Source organism: Pollachius pollachius, assembly GCF_949987615.1.
Source record: "Pollachius pollachius genome assembly, chromosome: 16".
NCBI lineage: Eukaryota > Metazoa > Chordata > Actinopteri > Gadiformes > Gadidae > Pollachius > Pollachius pollachius.
In genome coordinates, this window is record NC_136949.1 from 15,783,503 (window position 1) to 15,801,951 (window position 18,449).

At 46.2% G+C, this 18,449-nt stretch overlaps 1 protein-coding gene across 2 annotated transcripts in view; it reads right to left on the reverse strand.

Annotated features, from left to right (window-relative positions):
• cdc42bpb (CDC42 binding protein kinase beta (DMPK-like)) overlaps window positions 1-18,449 on the reverse strand; it is a 35,700-nt gene that overhangs the window by 9,440 nt on the left and 7,811 nt on the right. The window contains exons 5-27 of one of the 2 annotated variants that reach the window (XM_079753817.1): window positions 18,281-18,429; window positions 15,875-15,968; window positions 15,527-15,727; window positions 12,763-13,011; window positions 11,512-11,752; window positions 11,060-11,173; window positions 9,142-9,275; window positions 8,614-8,856; window positions 8,223-8,333; window positions 7,588-7,841; window positions 6,896-7,001; window positions 6,585-6,709; window positions 5,983-6,088; window positions 5,638-5,700; window positions 4,095-4,243; window positions 3,680-3,777; window positions 3,203-3,282; window positions 2,741-2,818; window positions 2,289-2,351; window positions 1,947-2,052; window positions 1,259-1,395; window positions 926-1,065; window positions 665-746 (exon numbers count right to left, since the gene is read on the reverse strand). In XM_079753817.1, coding sequence (XP_079609943.1) covers window positions 665-746; window positions 926-1,065; window positions 1,259-1,395; window positions 1,947-2,052; window positions 2,289-2,351; window positions 2,741-2,818; window positions 3,203-3,282; window positions 3,680-3,777; window positions 4,095-4,243; window positions 5,638-5,700; window positions 5,983-6,088; window positions 6,585-6,709; window positions 6,896-7,001; window positions 7,588-7,841; window positions 8,223-8,333; window positions 8,614-8,856; window positions 9,142-9,275; window positions 11,060-11,173; window positions 11,512-11,752; window positions 12,763-13,011; window positions 15,527-15,727; window positions 15,875-15,968; window positions 18,281-18,429 — 3,123 coding nt within the window. The remainder of the gene's footprint in view (window positions 1-664; window positions 747-925; window positions 1,066-1,258; window positions 1,396-1,946; window positions 2,053-2,288; window positions 2,352-2,740; window positions 2,819-3,202; window positions 3,283-3,679; window positions 3,778-4,094; window positions 4,244-5,637; window positions 5,701-5,982; window positions 6,089-6,584; window positions 6,710-6,895; window positions 7,002-7,587; window positions 7,842-8,222; window positions 8,334-8,613; window positions 8,857-9,141; window positions 9,276-11,059; window positions 11,174-11,511; window positions 11,753-12,762; window positions 13,012-15,526; window positions 15,728-15,874; window positions 15,969-18,280; window positions 18,430-18,449) is intronic. The other variant, XM_079753818.1, reaches the window with a different exon arrangement.

Here is an 18,449-nt window from a genome sequence, read left to right on the forward strand (position 1 = left end):
GAGACACAGGGAGATACTACTATTACAATGATGCTACAACCAGCACACCTGGAGACACACAGAGATACTACTATTACAATGATGCTACAACCAGCACACCTGGAGACACAGGGAGATACTACTATTACAATGATGCTTCAACCAGCACACCTGGAGACACAGGGAGATACTACTATTACAATGATGCTTCAACAAGAACACCTGGAGACACACAGAGATACTACTATTACAATGATGCTACAACCAGCACACCTGGAGACACAGGGAGATACTACTATTACAATGATGCTTCAACCAGCACACCTGGAGACACAGGGAGATACTACTATTACAATGATGCTTCAACCAGCACATCTGGAGACACAGGGAGATACTACTATTACAATGATGCTTCAACCAGCACACCTGGAGACACAGGGAGATACTACTATTACAAAGATGCTTCAACCAGCACACCTGGAAACAGGGTCAATACTAGTACTGCAGTACTACAACAGTCATACTACAACCAGCACACCTGGACACACAGGGACAATACTGCAGTACTATGATGAAACATACAATAGCAATAACAACATGATATCATGGAGCATACTGAGGAAAAAAAGGGGGTAAGAAAGTAACATTAACAATTTGATATAAATGATCATATTAATGATCATACCATGAAGATGCAGGGCACGTCCTTCCTTGTGGCGTGGATCACGTCTGACGCCAGCACAGAATTCACAGAGAACTCCTCATCTCTAATAAACACACACAAACACAGAGTTAGTAAGCAAATACAAACAATCCTGACAGCCAAACAGATGGACACACTTTGTCTGTCGGCACTGAGACACCGATTGAATAGACCTGATGACAGACAGGAAGGCAGCCAGTCAGCCAGGCAGCGAGTGAGTCAGCTAGACAATCAGTCAGGTACCTGAGGTCCAGCACCAGAGCGGCAGCAACCCCCGGCTGGGTAGTCTTGCCCTCAGGGATTTCGTAGAGGAACAGCTTGCAGTCACACACCACCGCAAACACCTTCTGCCAACCCCTCCTCACACCTGTAGGCTTAGGGATCTGCGCGCATGCACACAGACACACAACCAGACACACGTTATGCTATTACATTTTTTGCATCTAAGGCAACTTCGTAAATTCAGATATATGACATAAAGGAGCAAGGTCGGGTTAATGGGGCATCTTGACTGACAGGTCTGTTAACCGACGTCCGTGTGAGAAAGAGTGGGACTAAACCAGCGTGGCTGCTCACCCTGACGTAGCCTTTGTAGGCGGTGCCGATGCCTCTCTGGACATCAATACCCAAAGGCCTCTTGGCCTGCTCCGCCGGGATTGGACACACCAGGGGGGCGTGATCTTTACAGCTCACATGACAGATAAAGGAGCACACTGCGAAGGGGGGAGGGGAGTAAGGAGAGCAAGATAGAGAAAAGGGAGTGTAAGTCATATGCAGAGGGGAGGTGTATGTGACCACTGGTCCAGATTAGGGCTGCTCGATTATGGGAAAAATCATAATCACAATTATTTTGGTCAATATTGAAAACGAGATTATTCAAACGATTACTTTTCAGTTTGAAAACATGTTGTATTTATTCAGCATGTCTCTCCCCAAAAACACTGTGTTTTGAAAAATGTTCAAATCTAAAATGATGTGCAGATATGTGTCCAGCTGTTCTGCACATTCTATTAAAAAAAAACAAAAAAAAAAAACAGAGTACAGAGTGTGTGAATTGTGCAGTAGCGTGTACACAGAGTGTGTATTGTATAGATTGTGTGTACTATAGAGTCACTCACAGAGTGTGTGTATTGAATAGAGTGTATACCGTATAGTGTGTGTGCTTTATATAGTTTCTTACAGAGTGTGTGTGTGGTATAGAGGGTGGTGGAGTATAGTGTGACTCCATGTGTAATGTGTGTGTATTGTATAGAGTGTGTGTTACCTTCGCAGGCGTATCCCTGTCGAATGAAGCCCACCATCAGAGAGGTGCAGTGGGTGCATTGGGTAGGGCTGGAGAACGTCTTGATACTCAGCTGGTGGGCTTTAGGCTGCACACACACACACACACACAGAGTTTATATGTGTATCTCTAGATTACATGCATGCAAATAATGAACTCAACTTAACCTAGTTATCATTCAAATTAATAACCACAATATAAACACTGTAGTTTGAATAAGCGATCTGATTTTCTTCCCTGTATCATAACGCGGTTAAGTCAACACAATCAGATTTCAAGTGCCTGTGTATATGTGTTGGTGGGTGTGTGAGGGAGTGTGTGTACCTTTGGCGTGGTGATCAGGGAGGGTTGGTAGACGGGTGAGGGGGTGGTGGGCGTGACTAGCTCCTACAACGGCCGACAGACAGGGAGTGTCAGACATGTAGCATATATACCGCTGCTATTTGGAACAATCACAGTCTGCATTTCAGTTCAACTACAATATTTGTTTATTTTAGAATTTCTGTATTGTTTTGCATGTGGTTGCCTATCATTACGGATTCCTATTATGTATTTTAATTGGTTTAACTTTCCTGTACGTTTGGGAGGACGTACAGGAAACAGGAAACAGTACTTTTCCTGCTACGAAACCCAAATTTTCCAATCTGGGATTAATAAAGCATTATCTTTCGAGAAAGAAAGCTGTGATATTCTCTCACTGAAACCCTTTCTGTGTGTGTGAGTCAGTGAGAGAAAGAGAGAGAGTGAGAGAGGGTGTGAGAGCGTTGGTGACTCACCTGGTGCTCGGTGGTGGGGGAGGGGGTCGTAGGGCCGCTCTCTGGTCTCAGGGGGGTGGAGTCTATCTCTGAGCTGGTCTGGTATACATAGAAAAAACAACATCATGTCAGAAGGACACAGTGACAGGAGCTCGCCGCTAGATGGCAGCCACACAAAACAACCACACTGACGGAGTCACGCAACATTGTAAAGTCTTTCTGGTTTACTGGTTCCAAGGAGCACCTTCATTATGACAAAGTTCACATTTATTTTACGTCTACAATACTACTGCCACTGATATTATGAATATAGATATTTTTTCTGGAAGTGTTTTCTTTTCTACTACTGTGCTGTACTTGCTACTGTAGCACCAGAATCCCACATCAACAAGTCCTATCCTAGGTTCACATGCACACCGTAGTTCAAATGAGGCTGAATAATCAGTCAGAAAGTGTGAAGGAGATGGAGAGAGATTCACTCACCCTGAAGGTGAGGTCGTGGGCGAGCGGGGACGTGTTGAAGTACTCAAATATAGAGTCGTGGAAGTCTGGAAGCTTCATACCTAGAGAGAGACAGCACGAGGGAGAGAGACAGCACGGGGGGGGGGGGGGGGGGAAGAGAGAGAGAGAGAGAGAGAGAGAGAGAGAGAGAGAGAGAGAGAGAGAGAGAGAGAGAGAGAGAGAGAGAGAGAGAGAGAGAGAGAGAGAGAGAGAGAGAGAGAGAGAGAGAGAGAGAGAGAGAGACAACAAGTAGGAGGGTGAGAGCGAGAAAAAAAAGTAATCGTTGCAGAATCCTTATTTTCTGACTATAATGGTAGGACTAGCGTAACAATGAAATACATATTCTTATACTGCTATGACAACAGTTTGGTATTGGTGACTGGGCTTGGGCCAGTAGCTACATTGGATTGGCTCTTAGAGGAGCTGAAGGAAAAGGAGGAGAAGGAAGAGAATGTGTACCTTTATCGGAGCGTGAGCGGCTCTCCTCCAGCTCCATCTTCATGTTGTCCAGCTGCTCCACCATTTCCCTGATCCTCTCCTCCCTTTCCCTCAGTTTACTGGACAAACAGACGGACAGAGACAGACGGTGAGACCCAGAGACAGAAGGTGAGACCCATAGATCTCCTTGTCCTTAATGAATTGACCCACAAGCAAAACAAAGTGTGGCACAATGTGCAAATGCGCACACTGATATCATAGGAAGATGCCGCTGGGGTTAAATCGATGTGTGGGGCAGCAGATGCAAGCTTGTGTTGCGTATTTTCAGCCACAGGAAACAGGGTCACCGTGCAGCTCGAGTGCCCAACCTGTTGACCTTGCACTGAACGCTGCACAGACTCGTCTTCATGGTCGCTGGTATTGACCCCAGACTGACCTTTCATAGGAGATATTGGAGGCCTTGACTTTGCGGAGCTCGTCCTGGACCAGCTGCTTTGCCCGGATCTCAGCCTCCAGAGCCGACTGCAACTCCAGCCGGGCCGACATGTCCAGCTTCTGGCTGCGACGCACCTTCCACAGCGGGTCCTATACAAAACCAGACCGGAAGCAGTTAGAACCAGCCAGGACCAGTAGGAACCAGTCAGGATTGGGTAGAAGCAGACCAGGAGTAAGAACCAGCCATAACCAGTTAGAACCGGTAAGAAACAGGTTAACACACAAGAGTTTTCCCGAACTGTGGCAGAGGACCCCACTTGCAAACGTTCACAAGGACATTGATATCGCATGCGGCTGTTGATAGTGTTAGAACGATGCGTGTGGAATCAGGGGTACAACAATGCAAGACATTAAGATCTCAAAACGGAGCCACAGGCCAGAAAAGGTCAGAACCTCTTCAATACGGTGTCTCACACACGGCAGGTGGTACAGAAGCCAGAGTGATGGATGGTAGCCATGGTGATGTTAGAACACTCTGACCACAGGAGGAGGAGGCCGGAGATACAGGAAACAGGAAGCAGAAATACCTCTGCTTCCTATTTTATTGCTTAGGTCAGGCAATTGGAACAGCCAAGGATCTTTCAGCCAATCAGAACAGCCACCAGCATACCCTGTGATCGTTAATAAGATGAAGCGAGGCACAATGGTCCCTTTAATTCGTTGTCCTCCTTAGTGGCCCTTGCTGCCGACTGATACTCAGTATGTATTAAAGACTGACTGATGCTCTGTACGTACTGAAGACTGACTGATGCTCAGTACGTATTAAAGACTGACTGACGCTCGGTATGTATTAAAGACTGACTGATGCTATGTTTGTATTGAGGACTGACTGATGCTCAGCACGTATTAAAGACTGATGCTCTGTACGTATTGAAGACTGACTGATGCTCAGTATGTATTAAAGCGGGGTAGAATAGTATAGGGGTTAGGGAGTTTGACTCCCAAACGTTGGGGTCTACCTGTAGGCACCCTAGAGCAAGATGCCCCATGACCCAACCTTCTCCTTAACGAGTCTGCCTTCACATTCACTTTGGATAAAAGCGTCTGCAGACTGAGGAGATGAAAAACTTTTAATTTTACTGATTCCATCTTAATCTATCTTACCAAAGAATAAGCTAAACTAACACTAATATAACTTGCAACGTAACTATCAAAACGAGAAATGAAATAACCTAAACCTAAACCTTAACTGTCCAAACCCTACATTGACTAAACCAGTTGGCCAGCTATGTTGTTGCTATACCGGTTGGCCAGATATGTTGGCCAGCAATCGCTGGCCAACATATCATAACCTAACCTAACTTTAAGTAGCTCAGTATCACACTGGGATATGACACAATAGCCGGTTATCTGATCAGAATGATATCCACCTCAGAACCACTTTGTGAATGACAGACAGCTCAGCCTATGGGCATGCAAGCAGAATCCAGTTCAGAGCGGTAACCTATATGGATTGCTTGGAGACCCATGCCTGGCTCACTCACCCTTTTGTCCCCACCAATAGGAGGCAAGGGCCTCTTAGGGGGCGTGGCCACTCCAGATAGTTGCTGAGGAGGCATTTCAATTTCACAAAGCATGCAACACGTGTCAACACGCTACCTGAAATACTACCCGTCGAACCGAAAAGGTAGCCACATATTAGTATAGTGTGTGTGTGTACACGTGTGTGTATTGGTGTGCGTTTGTATTGGTGTGCGTTTGTATTGGGTGGTGTGTGTGTGTGTGTGTGTGTGTGTGTGTGTGTGTGTGTGTGTGTGTGTGTGTGTGTGTGTGTGTGTGTGTGTGTGTGTGTGTGTGTGTGTGTGTGTGTGTGTGTGTGTGTGTGTTACCAGGGTCCTGGACCCCAGGTTGGAGCTCCGTAGAGACTCCAGCTCCTCCGTCATCTTGGAGGCCAGTGCCTGGAGGTAGCCCCGGGCGTCCTTCTCATCGCTCACCCTGAACACAGGTTAACACGTTTAATAACACTAACCCAGCACACAGCAACATGTACAATAACTCTAACCCAGCACACAGCAACATGTGTAAACACACACTGACTATATGTTGTCTCGCCCTGAACACAAGTTAACATGTATATTAACACTAACCCAGCATACAGTAACATGTGTTAACACATACTGAATATAGTAGTCTCATCCCTCGCCCTGAGTACACAGGTTTACATGAATAATTAACACTAACCCAGCACACATTAACCTAAATCTAAAGCTATATACTGAACACAGAATGATATAATGAATATAAAGGCATTGTTTGGTAATGCTCTGGTAGCCTGGTTTAGTAAGCTAGTGTGGTAAACAGGTGTATATTTTAACTGGTTTGGTCAACTTGTTTGGTAAACTGGTGTGGTGAACTGGTTTGTATTTAAACTGGTTTGGTAAACTGATAAGGTTAACTGGTGTGGTGTACTGCTCTGGTCAACTGGTCTCACCATTGGATAATCTCTGCTATCTGGGCCTCCCAGTGAGCCACACTGTCTTTCTTAGACGCCACCTCCTGGAGCTCATCCTCCAACTGGCGGTTCTGATCTGTCAGCTTATCCACGAAGCTCGCCAGCTGGGAGAGAGAGACCGAGAGACAGAGATCGAAAGACAGAGAGAGGGAGGCAGAGAGGGGAAATATGGAAGAGAGCGAGAAAGAGAGATAGGAAGGGAGATGGTATAATACTTCTGCTGTATTTACTGTGGTGATAACATTGCCAGCATCAGCTTCAACGTGATTGACAGGTCCTTCTTGTCGTACCTTGTCGGCCTCTGAGGTCAGCTTGAGGTTCTCCTCCGTCAGAATGCTGCGCTCCCTCTCATACTTCTCCTTCACCGCCCCCAGCGCCTCCTCACTCTCCACTTGTCTATGCACACACAAACAGAAACACAGTACATATTGTCATTTTTAACCCATCATAGCTTAGCCTCACCTATCCTAGCCTAGCCTAGGACATCCAGATCTAGCCATACCAAACCTAGCCTTGCAAGTACCCTAGACTAGCCAGACCAGCTTAGCCAGGCCTAGCCTACCCTAGCCATACCTAGCCTAGCATATCTATATCTAGCCAAATCTAACCTAGCTTAGCCTAGCAAGTACCCTAGACTAGCCAGACCAGCTCAGCCAGACCTAGCTATACCTAGCCTAGCATATCCAGATCTACCCATAACTAATCTAGCTTAGCCTCGCAAGTACCCTAGACTAGGAAGACCAGCTCAGCCATACCTAGCCTAGCATATCCAGATCTACCCATATCTAACCTAGCTCAGCCTAGCAAGTACCGTAGACTAGGAAGACCAGCTAAGCCAGACCTAGCCTACCGTAGCCATGCCTAGCCTAGCATCTCCAGATCTAGCCATACAGAACCTAACTTAGCCTCGCAAGTAGCCTAGACTAGCCAGACCAGCTCAGCCAGACCTAGCCTAGCCTCCCCAGACCGTAGCCAGCCGTACCTGTCCCTCTTGGTCTTCTCCAGCTTGTCCTTGAGGACCATCAGCTCCTTGTGCATGGTCAGCTGCTGGCCCTCCGAGTCCTGCAGCTCCTTGCGGAGGCCCTTCAGCTCGGAGGTGTGGGACGCCTCCCGCCTCAGCTGCTCCTCCTCGTAGAACAGGGCCTTCTTGTCCAGCTCAGACTTGACCCGGGTCAGCTCCTGCTGGGACTCGGGGCTGCCGGCGGCGCTCCGCCCTGTGCTACGGCCCTGCTTCATCTGAGGGGGGAACCCCAGAGGTGTTAGCCACCGACCCGTGTCGTTCCCTAAAGGCTACATTGGACTCCTGGGTGGAATCTCCCCATGCGGACATTAAAAGACACAGGCATTGTACTTTATTGTATTGTCGTCGTTGGCGCGCCCTGGGTCTACGCCGTTGCGTTTATTGTCACGCATACTGAGGATAGTCTCGTAGAAGTGGCCGAATGTCATATATGGACATTAGCAACATCTGGAGTTCTTCATCACGTGAAGAGGAAGGGACAAATGAACATTTATGTGAATGGCAGACAAAGAAGAAGCTGTCCCTCCATCACCCTGACGTGTGATTTCATCTTGAAGAAGCAGCTATTTGGCCTTCAGAAGGCAGACGCCGCCCACCTTGAGCATCTCCAGCTCAGCCTCCAGCTGCTTGGAGTACCCCTCGCTGTGCTCCCTCAGCTTCTTCTCTTTGGACGCCTCCGCCCTCGCCTCCTCCAACTGGGACTCCAGCTGGGGACCACAGAGAGTTAACACCGCTATACACTGGAACCTAGAGCCTAACATACTGAAATATATTGAAACACAGAAGGTTGGATTCTACATTCTTAACAAGCCCAAACACCGTAAGATTTTAACAAGTTCTGATAAACTATGACATTTTAAACCAGCTCAGCTTTAGACTTAACCAGTTCAGATACCCTTTGACATTATGAACCAACTCCGATCCACTAGGAGCCTGTAAACCAGTTCATAGTAAACCACGTCAGGAACACCCTCTCTCCACACACACCTCCTTGCGGGCCTTCTCCGTCTTGCGGATCTCCTGTCGCATGGCGTCCATCTTCTGGCTGACGGCCTCCATCTCCTCCTCCTTGTCGCGGAGCTGGCGCGAGAGCTTCTGTTTGGACGAGCGCAGCTCGGCCATGCGCTCCGACAGCTCAGAGAACTGCTGCAGGGCCAGCTTCCTCTGGGAGTGGGCCTCCTTCAGCTCCTTGGTCTGGGACCGCAGGCGCTCCAGGGCGTCCAGCAGCTGCTGCTCAGGGAGGAACAGGAGGAGAGAAGGTTCACAAGAATGAGGAGAGAAGAGGGAGAAGGAGGAGGAACGGGGAAGAGTAGGAGGAAGAGAGAGAAGGAAGAAGAAGAGGGAGGAGCAAGAGAGAGGAGAGATGGAGGAGGAGGAAAGAAAACAAGAGTTTGACAGGGAGAGAGACAAAGTGATGAGAAGGAAAGCAGGAGTGACATGCAGGACTTGAACCCCTAACCGTTGGACATGACCCCGATAGTTTGTGTGACAGGGATCGAACCACTGACCAGGTACCTTATGGATCTCATCTTTCTCCTGTCTCAGGGCTTTGACCTGCTTCTCCAGGGCTTTGAGTTTGGAGGCGGAGCTTTCGTAGTCCTGACGCAGAGTCACGGCGTCCTCCAGCTGCTGCTCCAGCCTATCAGAGTCTAGAATACAGCGAGAGCAGGAAGCGGGTTACAATCATCGACCATCATGTATAGATCATCATCATCCTGTATAATTATCAGGATCTTAACTATTATGACATTCAGGGTACATACGCTTTCTAAACAAGTTTTTGGCATTCATAACACATGATTTTCTCTATTAGAAATCAAACTTGACTTCTCTGAGACAGATTTGATTGTTTGGCCTTTGTGTTCACAAAATACCCATTTTTAATCTCCCCGCCGATATAAATGGATGGGATCGTGACTGAAGGAGGCGTTTCCATGGTTACGAGCCAGAACTCTTACAGAGTGAGAGGTTATTACAGCATCTGCCCCCGGAAACACTGATTGTTCAAAAGGTTACCGGAGGACGTGGGAGGAAGTGACACGCCCCATTGACAGACTTCAGATGTGTTCAGAGGCGTGATGGAGAGACCCCCGTGAATGGGCAAACATTCTCCATTATTGTTTAATGTCCTCGAATGGTATCTTACCGTCATGAAATTAAGATATCGACATATTGTGATACGCAGTCTGAGAATCCTACATTTCTAACTAGGGCTGCAACTAACAATTATTTTAATCGATTAATCGGTCGATTACTTTTTTGATTTATCGTTGAATCGGATAAAAAAAAGAAATACTTTTAATTGCCGCATCTTTATTCACAAACTGAACATTACTTCAAATTCACAGTGCAGACTGAAGTGTAAAAACACCAGGTTATTGCTCCAACGTCCCGGAACTATAAAAAGTAATATTAAATGATAAAAAAATAAAAATACATAACTGTGATAACACAAAAAAAACATACAATGTATGATATACATTTATATATATATATATATATATATATATAGTATATAAGGGATGTCCATGGTTAACCGATAAGATCTTTTACTGGTAAATACTAACGGTTAAAAATAAATTAAATCATCTTAATTTCTCTCAGATGACAGGAGATCGTTAATTGTTATTGATATTTATACCATTTTCGAGACTCCTCAATGATACTTAATACAAATTTTTTACTTAACTCAAATTTCTTTTTTTTGTGTTGCATTTTAAACACATCATATTACTGAGCCGACCTGAACACATCACATTTGACACTGTTTGCTACTTTTTTTTAAGCTAACTAGCTCTATATCCTGCCGATTTTAACATGGATTTAAAAACTGGATTACTATTTTTAACTGACGGGACTTTCTACACCTTCCGGTTGTGTGATTACTACCGCTGCTTTGAATGACTGTTGATGCACGCGGTGCCGATTCCGAGCCCGTCTGCACAGCGTCTGCAGCAGCAGCTGACAAGAGTTTTTTGGTTGGACTAGACGGATACTGAGTTGAAGGAGTTTTTTTTAACCCAAAGGCAGTGAAGGTACAACACTTTTATATAGGCCTACAGTCCAGTGTTAAGATATGACCAAAATACAAGCTGTGGTCGCTCACACTAAAGCTCGCTGTGGGCGTGCATGAACCATGAACCAACCTGTCGGCGGCTGGCTGTAAACAGTGCCGCGCCTACGAGTGACGGATTAATCGCGCGACTCAACGAATCGATGACCAAATTCGTAACGCTTTTAGTAATCGATTTTATCGATTCGTTTTGCAGCCCTATTTCTAACGATGGGAAAAATAATATTAATGTATTATATATTACAATTCTCAAAATATAAGAAACCTCAGAGAAATTGAAGCTGGTATAAGCCCGCTATATTTTTTTGCATGAGTCAGTGTCCTGACCCTCAGTATGACAGTTAGGTATGTTCTACGCACCCGTCAGCTTCTTCTTCAGCCTTTCAATCTCCTCATTGAGCTTCTTCATCTCCTTGTCTCGGCTCAGAGTCCCCCCGCTGCCCCCACCAGGGGCCTGCAGGGCCAGTGTGGACTCTGCACACACACACACACACACACACACACACACACCGTTTAGTAGATATAATATGGGTGGATATTACATCTACCATAGTACACACAATGTGCTTACTGGAATGCACATGAATATGCGTGTGCGTGCATGTCAGTCTGTAGGTTTCTCAGTGTTTGTGTATCGGTGCATGCGTGTTTGTGTGCTTTTGCGTATGTGTGTTTTTGCATATATGTGTGTTTTCACATGTATGTCTGTGCAGCTGTGGGTTTGCCAATGTGTCTTTGAGCGTCTGTGTGTTCGTGCACCATTGTGGCTGAGCTCGTTTCCCCTCTATGAGTGCGTGTCTTTCGTGGCTCACCTTGTAGTTTGCGGTTCAGCTCCAGTTTCTCCTGCTCCAGTCGACGGATCCTCTTCTCAAAGACCTCCACGTCCTGCCCTGCCTCCCCCCCTGCCTCCCCTACGGTCAGCCCTCCGGCCTCCCTCCCTCCGAGGCCGGCGCTGCCCCCGTCGGAGAAGCAGCTCTCTGTGGTGTAGGTGAAGCCTACGAAGGGCAAGTGCTGACCGGTGAAGCCCGTGTGAGACGTAGGGGGGGCGATTTCCTGGAAACACAACACACACACACACACACACACACACACACAAACAGTAAATACAAGCAAGTAAGAATAACTTAACCTATTGTCCCAGCGTGACTAGCATCTACTTGGTCCAGTGTGTTTCCCCTGCCTACTCCCTCCCCTGCCTAGTCTCGCCCTGGTCTGGTCTCTCCCCTGCCTAGTCTCTCCCTGGTCTAGTCTCTCCCTGGTCTAGTCTCTCCCTGGTCTAGTCTCTCCCTGGTCTAGTCTCTCCCTGGTCTAGTCTCTCCCCTGCCTACTCCCTCCCCTGCCTAGTCTCGCCCTGGTCTGGTCTCTCCCCTGCCTAGTCTCTCCCTGGTCTAGTCTCGCCCTTGTCTGGTCTCTCCCCTGGTCTAGTCTCTCCCCTGGTCTAGTCTCTCCCCTGGTCTAGTCTCTCCCCTGGTCTAGTCTCTCCCCTGGTCTAGTCTCTCCCCTGGTCTAGTCTCTCCCCTGGTCTAGTCTCTCCCCTGGTCTAGTCTCTCCCCTGGTCTAGTCTCTCCCTGGTCTAGTCTCTCCCTGGTCTAGTCTCTCCCTGGTCTAGTCTCTCCCTGGTCTAGTCTCTCCCTGCTCTAGTCTCTCCCTGCTCTAGTCTCTCCCTGGTCTAGTCTCTCCCTGGTCTAGTCTCTCCCTGGTCTAGTCTCTCCCTGGTCTAGTCTCTCCCTGGTCTAGTCTCTCCCTGGTCTAGTCTCTCCCTGGTCTACTGTCTCCCTGGTCTACTGTCTCCCTGGTCTACTGTCTCCCTGTCTAGTCTCTCCCTGGTCTAGTCTCTCCCTGGTCTAGTCTCTCCCTGGTCTAGTCTCTCCCTGGTCTAGTCTCTCCCTGGTCTACTGTCTCCCTGGTCTACTGTCTCCCTGGTCTACTGTCTCCCTGGTCTATTCTCTCCCTGGTCTAGTCTCTCCCTGGTCTAGTCTCTCCCTGGTCTAGTCTCTCCCTGGTCTAGTCTCTCCCTGGTCTAGTCTCTCCCTGGTCTACTGTCTCCCTGGACGTGGACCTACAGGGTTCTTGAGCACGTCATCGTCAACGTCGAAGTTGGACGTGTCGGAGGGGGAGGAGACGTCGGGGATGTAGGGAGCCTCCATGGAGCGGATGTGCTCCCAGTCGATGCCCTTGAAGAACGGGTGGTTCTTGAAGTCGGAGATGCCGTTGAGGCCCAGGCGGCGGTCCCGGGAGCAGAGGAGCTTCTGGATGAGGTCCTTGGCGTCTTCCGAGACGTCGGACACACTGGAGGGGAACTGGAAACGCTCCTGAAAACACAGACCGAGACGTTAGGATTCTGAGGAAACGTTAAGATTCTGTGTCTGCAGATGCAAACATGTGCAGACACAAAAACACATACACACACACACACACACACGCACACACACAGACAGGAACACGTATACTGACAGATATGTATGCAGGCTAAGGTTAAGTAGAAGACAGTGAGGGGAAATTGGGGCAGTCAGAGCAGAGATCGGATGAGGACCCTCCAAGGCGGACTGCCTCCTAACCCTTATACTGCAACCATCATGCCCATGTAGTAGCTGATATGTGTACACAGCCGGTCCTCTACCTCATACTATTTGGCATACCGATGAGGCACGCTGCATGGACAGAACATCCTCTCTCCCTCATAACCTTCACGTCGGTGTAGCCGGCTGTATGTGGGAGGCTCATGTTGCCTGCCGTATGTACCGCATGGCCATGACGCACACTATGGACAGTGGATCTCTCCCTCACACAACAACCACCAAACACACTAGGACCCTAACACTAAATGCACACTGAGCAGATTCATGTGGTAACAGCCTGTAAGGATGCTCTGCTGGTTTACCTTTTTAACTCATTATTTTTGTTTAAGCAAAAAGCAATTCTAAATGAAATTTTTTTTTTTTTTACAACCAAACATACAGTAAACTCTTTTCTGGTCTTCTCATGCAGCTCCTGGTTTACATCGTAACTTGTTGATTGGTAACAACATGGTGGTCGTCACGTCTAAGCTCTGAAGCACCTTACGCATTACTAAGGTGTTACTGGTGAGAACAATATTTGCGTGTTTCGGGCGGCAACCGAATTAAGTATACTGGCAGTCTGAAATGAATTAATGTTCACTACGGACTTAGTAAGGACTTTAGCTAGAAACTAACACCTATCTGGTGCAGCCCAGTCCAGATGTATATAAGTGCAAAAAGCTGTGTAGTGTGTGAATGGTGAACAATACAGAAAGTAAGCATGAGTATTAAGTGATATCACACTTAATACTCACACACACAATATCATTTAAACACGATATGTACAAATATGGTAGAGAAATAAGGCATGCACAAGGTAGGTAGGTAACGTGGTACTCTAAATATGGCTATTTTGAATATGTAAAAAATTGTTCATCATAATTTTCTAGAAAACTATATTATGTAGCCTGCCAATGTAGCATGGTATTTGTAGCTTGGCCATGTAGTTTGACCATACAGCATGCTATGCTATGCTATATGCAGCAGGCTCTATGTAGAACGCTATATGTAGCAAGTAGCATGCAAATGCTATATAAATAAAGATGACGCGACAGGAAAAAAGAAGAAATGGGCCTTGTACCACCAGGGGAGCTTTTTTCATAGATTGAAAGAGTTTTTAAATAGCAGCTCAACTAGGACGCGCTCCGTGGAGAGGCAGACTGTCCTCGAAACCTACACTCTACGAGAGCTAGCTTGAGTAAGGTGTGTTATGGTGTATGAGTGAGACAGTAAGGTGTGTTATGGTGTATGAGTCTGACAGTAAGGTGTGTTATGGTGTATTAGTGAGACAGTAAGGTGTGTTATGGTGTATGACTGGAGACAGTAAGGTGTGTTATGGTGTATTAGTGAGACAGTAAGGTGTGTTATGGTGTATGACTGGAGACCGTAAGGTGTGTTATGGTGTATTAGTGAGACAGTAAGGTGTGTTATGGTGTATGAGTGAGACAGTAAGGTGTGTTATGGTGTATGAGTGAGACAGTAAGGTGTGTTATGGTGTATGAGTGAGACAGTAAGGTGTGTTATGGTGTATGAGTGAGACAGTAAGGTGTGTTATGGTGTATTAGTGAGACAGTAAGGTGTATGAGTGAGACAGTAAGGTGTACGAGTGAGACAGTAAGGTGTGTTATGGTGTATTAGTGAGACAGTAAAGTGTATGAGTGAGACAGTAAGGTGTGTTATGGTGTATGAGTGAGACAGTAAGGTGTGTTATGGTGTATGACTGAGACAGTAAGGTGTGTTATGGTGTATTAGTGAGACAGTAAGGTGTATGAGTGAGACAGTAAGGTGTATGAGTGAGACAGTAAGGTGTGTTATGGTGTATGAGTGAGACAGTAAGGTGTGTTATGGTGTATTAATGAGACTGTAAGGTGTATGAGTGAGACAGTAAGGTGTGTTATGGTGTATGAGTGAGACAGTAAGGTGTATTATGGTGTATGAGTGAGACAGTAAGGTGTGTTATGGTGTATGACTGGAGACAGTAAGGTGTATTAGTGAGACAGTAAGGTGTGTTATTGTGTATGAGTGGAGACAGTAAGGTGTATTAGTGAGACAGTAAGGTGTGTTATTGTGTATGACCGGAGACAGTAAGGTGTGTTATGGTGTATTAGTGAGACAGTAAGGTGTATTAGTGAGACAGTAAGGTGTGTTATGGAGTGTTAGTGGGGACGGTAAGAAGTCTTGTGGGTAATGTGTGTTCATATGCATATGACTTGGTAAACAGATAATCACAGTATGTTAGCGAGGCACCACGATCAGCAAGGGGGCTCACCTCATGGTTCATGATCTTTCCGTAGGTCTCCACCAGGGACTCTGCGTAGAAGGGGGTCTCTCCGTACAGCATCTCGTACATGCAGACCCCAAGGGACCACCAGTCACACTCCGGACCATAGCGCCCCATGCCGTCCTCCATAGCTTGCAAGATCTCAGGGGAAATGTAGTCTGGAGTCCCCACGGCTACTGAAGACTGGACCTGGAAGCAAAGAGCAGCCATTACAGTTGTAGTTCTATGTTGATGGTTGAGAGAGACAGATAAGAACAGGATCACTTTGTTTGGACTGTGATGTTGACGCTTGTGTATGTATGTTCATGTGTGTGTGTTTGTGGGTGTGTGTGTTACCGTGCCGTCCTTCATCATCTTGAGACAGGAGCCAAAGTCTGCAAGGCGGATGTGGCCGTTGACATCCAACAGGACATTGTCTGGTTTGATGTCCCTGGAAAACAGTAAATACAATATATAGATCTATACATCATAGAGTATAAATTATATTGATGTTGTTATATAAGGATGACGGTTTATCTGTTGGAGTTAAATTAAGGGGGGTTAATAGCTTCTAGTTATATCTAGGTATATAAAGAAAGCTTAATGCTTTCTTGTAACATTAAGTATAGTATTAAACTGCTGTAATTATATTAAGGAGAGGTATCGTTGAAGGAAGCTGGAAAACTGCCCAGAACAAAACTACATTTCCCAGAGGACATTCCCTCCAGGAAGAGGCCTCTTCCTGTATGGAAGCTGTAACAGGAAGTTGAAAGAGACACACCCAAATAGACCTCCAGTTTCTGTTCAGTCCTGCAACCCCTTACTACAATGCAAAACCATGTTGCAAATTACAGGGATCGAAATCATACGCGTCCAATCGTTTTGGACGCATATTCTCCTGAAATTGAATCTGTGCAACCTAAAAATACATAATTTGGAGCGTTTGTGCTAGCGGAAATGGTTTCCCATCTGGTACAATTTTTTAAAACATTATTAATGTTGAAGTCCTTCTGTTGTACATTCGCTAATTAGTACACTCAGGATGTGCAGTGTTCAGATTAATTTCTGTGTTGGATCATTTATTAATTAGTCTATTAAATAAGACGTGTTAAAATGAAGGAATGACAGAAACTGCTGGCGAATTTACCGTTTCTTTGTCATTATTCCTCAACGCGAGAGAGGGCTGGCCCTACCATTGCACATTTATAGGGGTGTTTCCGGGGGAATGTACCATTTTAGAGGGGGTATTATTGATACTTTAAATATTCAGAATTACAATGTGCAATCTTGCTTACTATGGCAACATAATTTCCATAAATGGAAGCTGTTCTTTAGTGAAATATTTAAAAGATGTCTGTAATTTTAAGGTCAGAAAAAAAACATTCAGTCAGCCTACTTGCCAAATGTATCAGCAAATTTTAAGTGTTCAATTTTGATTTCTGGATTCCATTTATTTAGTATCCTTAATTCAAATCAATCTAAACCAGCACTATGGCTATAATTGAGAGGATATATATATGGCTAATTTTTGAAAAAAAACAAGATATCTAAATTGAAACACTAGGTACTGCACTTTGATGTTGTACAGCTGTTTTGCCTTTACAGCCATTCATAGTTAGTAAAAGGCAATCTGCGTTTTAAGGGCCAACGGTAAAAAATGTTGGGGATTATTTTGTAGGGATCAAATTCCCCATTGACACACACAATTGGCTGGACACACAAGCTAAAATCATTCAAATGAATGTGCTTTATTTTTATCTCGCAATATTGGAGCACGTTTACTCTCCTGCGCTCCGCCTCCGACTACGAGATGGTTAGTGTTACACCGTTCCTGCTGTCGGCTCCCAGACCGAGGAGCACAGGGGAGACGTTCCCTCCAGGGCCGATGATCTCTCGGGGGCAACACCCTTCACTTTGACCGGCAGTGGGTCTGCTTATAGGTCGGAATATGGTCGGAATGAAGCGGCCACCGATTCTTGACAGGCTGGGTACTTTATTCTTACACACAACCGGACTTGTTCATTACTTCACTAAACTGACACACACGCACTCCTCGCTCGTCCACTCACTCGCTGACGACAAACACACACACACACACACACACACACACACACACACACACACACACACACACACACGGCCAGTGATATAAGTATGATACTTTCTCGTGCGAACAAGATACTTTCTTGTGAGCACACAAAACTTTTTTCGTGCGCACCAGATACTTTCTCGTGCACACCAGATACTTTCTCGTGCGCACCAGATACTTTCTCGTGAGCCTCAGATACTTTCACCTGAGCACCAGATACTTCCTCGTGCTCACGAGAAACGTTAAAAACATTTTTTTTTACCCCATGTCCCTTTACGGGTTCCATACTCTCTACCACCGTGTCTGCTATGTTTTTGTTCAAAGTTTGTTGTGATGCGTAACGTGGGTGGGAGAACACTACGTACATGTAAGGGGCGGGATTGAGCAGCTGAACATGGCTTGTAGGCTCAGAGAGCAGCGGTCTGCCTTATAAAATAGCGTTCGCAAGGCAACATCAAAATAATATATAATATAGCGGTATGGCGATATTGTCTCAACTACATATCTCTTTCAAAAATATAACGGTATAAGTTTTGCTACCGGTATATCGCCCAGCCGTACTGGACAGTCAAACCACTTTAAAGCTTTTATTCTCAGTTCCACTGTTGACGCAGATACTTCGGTTTGTCTTTGTAGTGAGGTGGAGCATACAGTGAGCAAGGTGGGACTCGAACCTGTGAACGTAGTTGTGCTGGTGGATGGAGTGGACGGCCAGGACCATCTCGGCTACGTAGAACCGAGCCATATCCTCCGGCAGACGGTCCTCAAACTTACTCAGCAGGGTCAAAAGGTCGCCGCCCACATAGTAGTCCATCACCAGATACTACAGAAACAGAAACACAC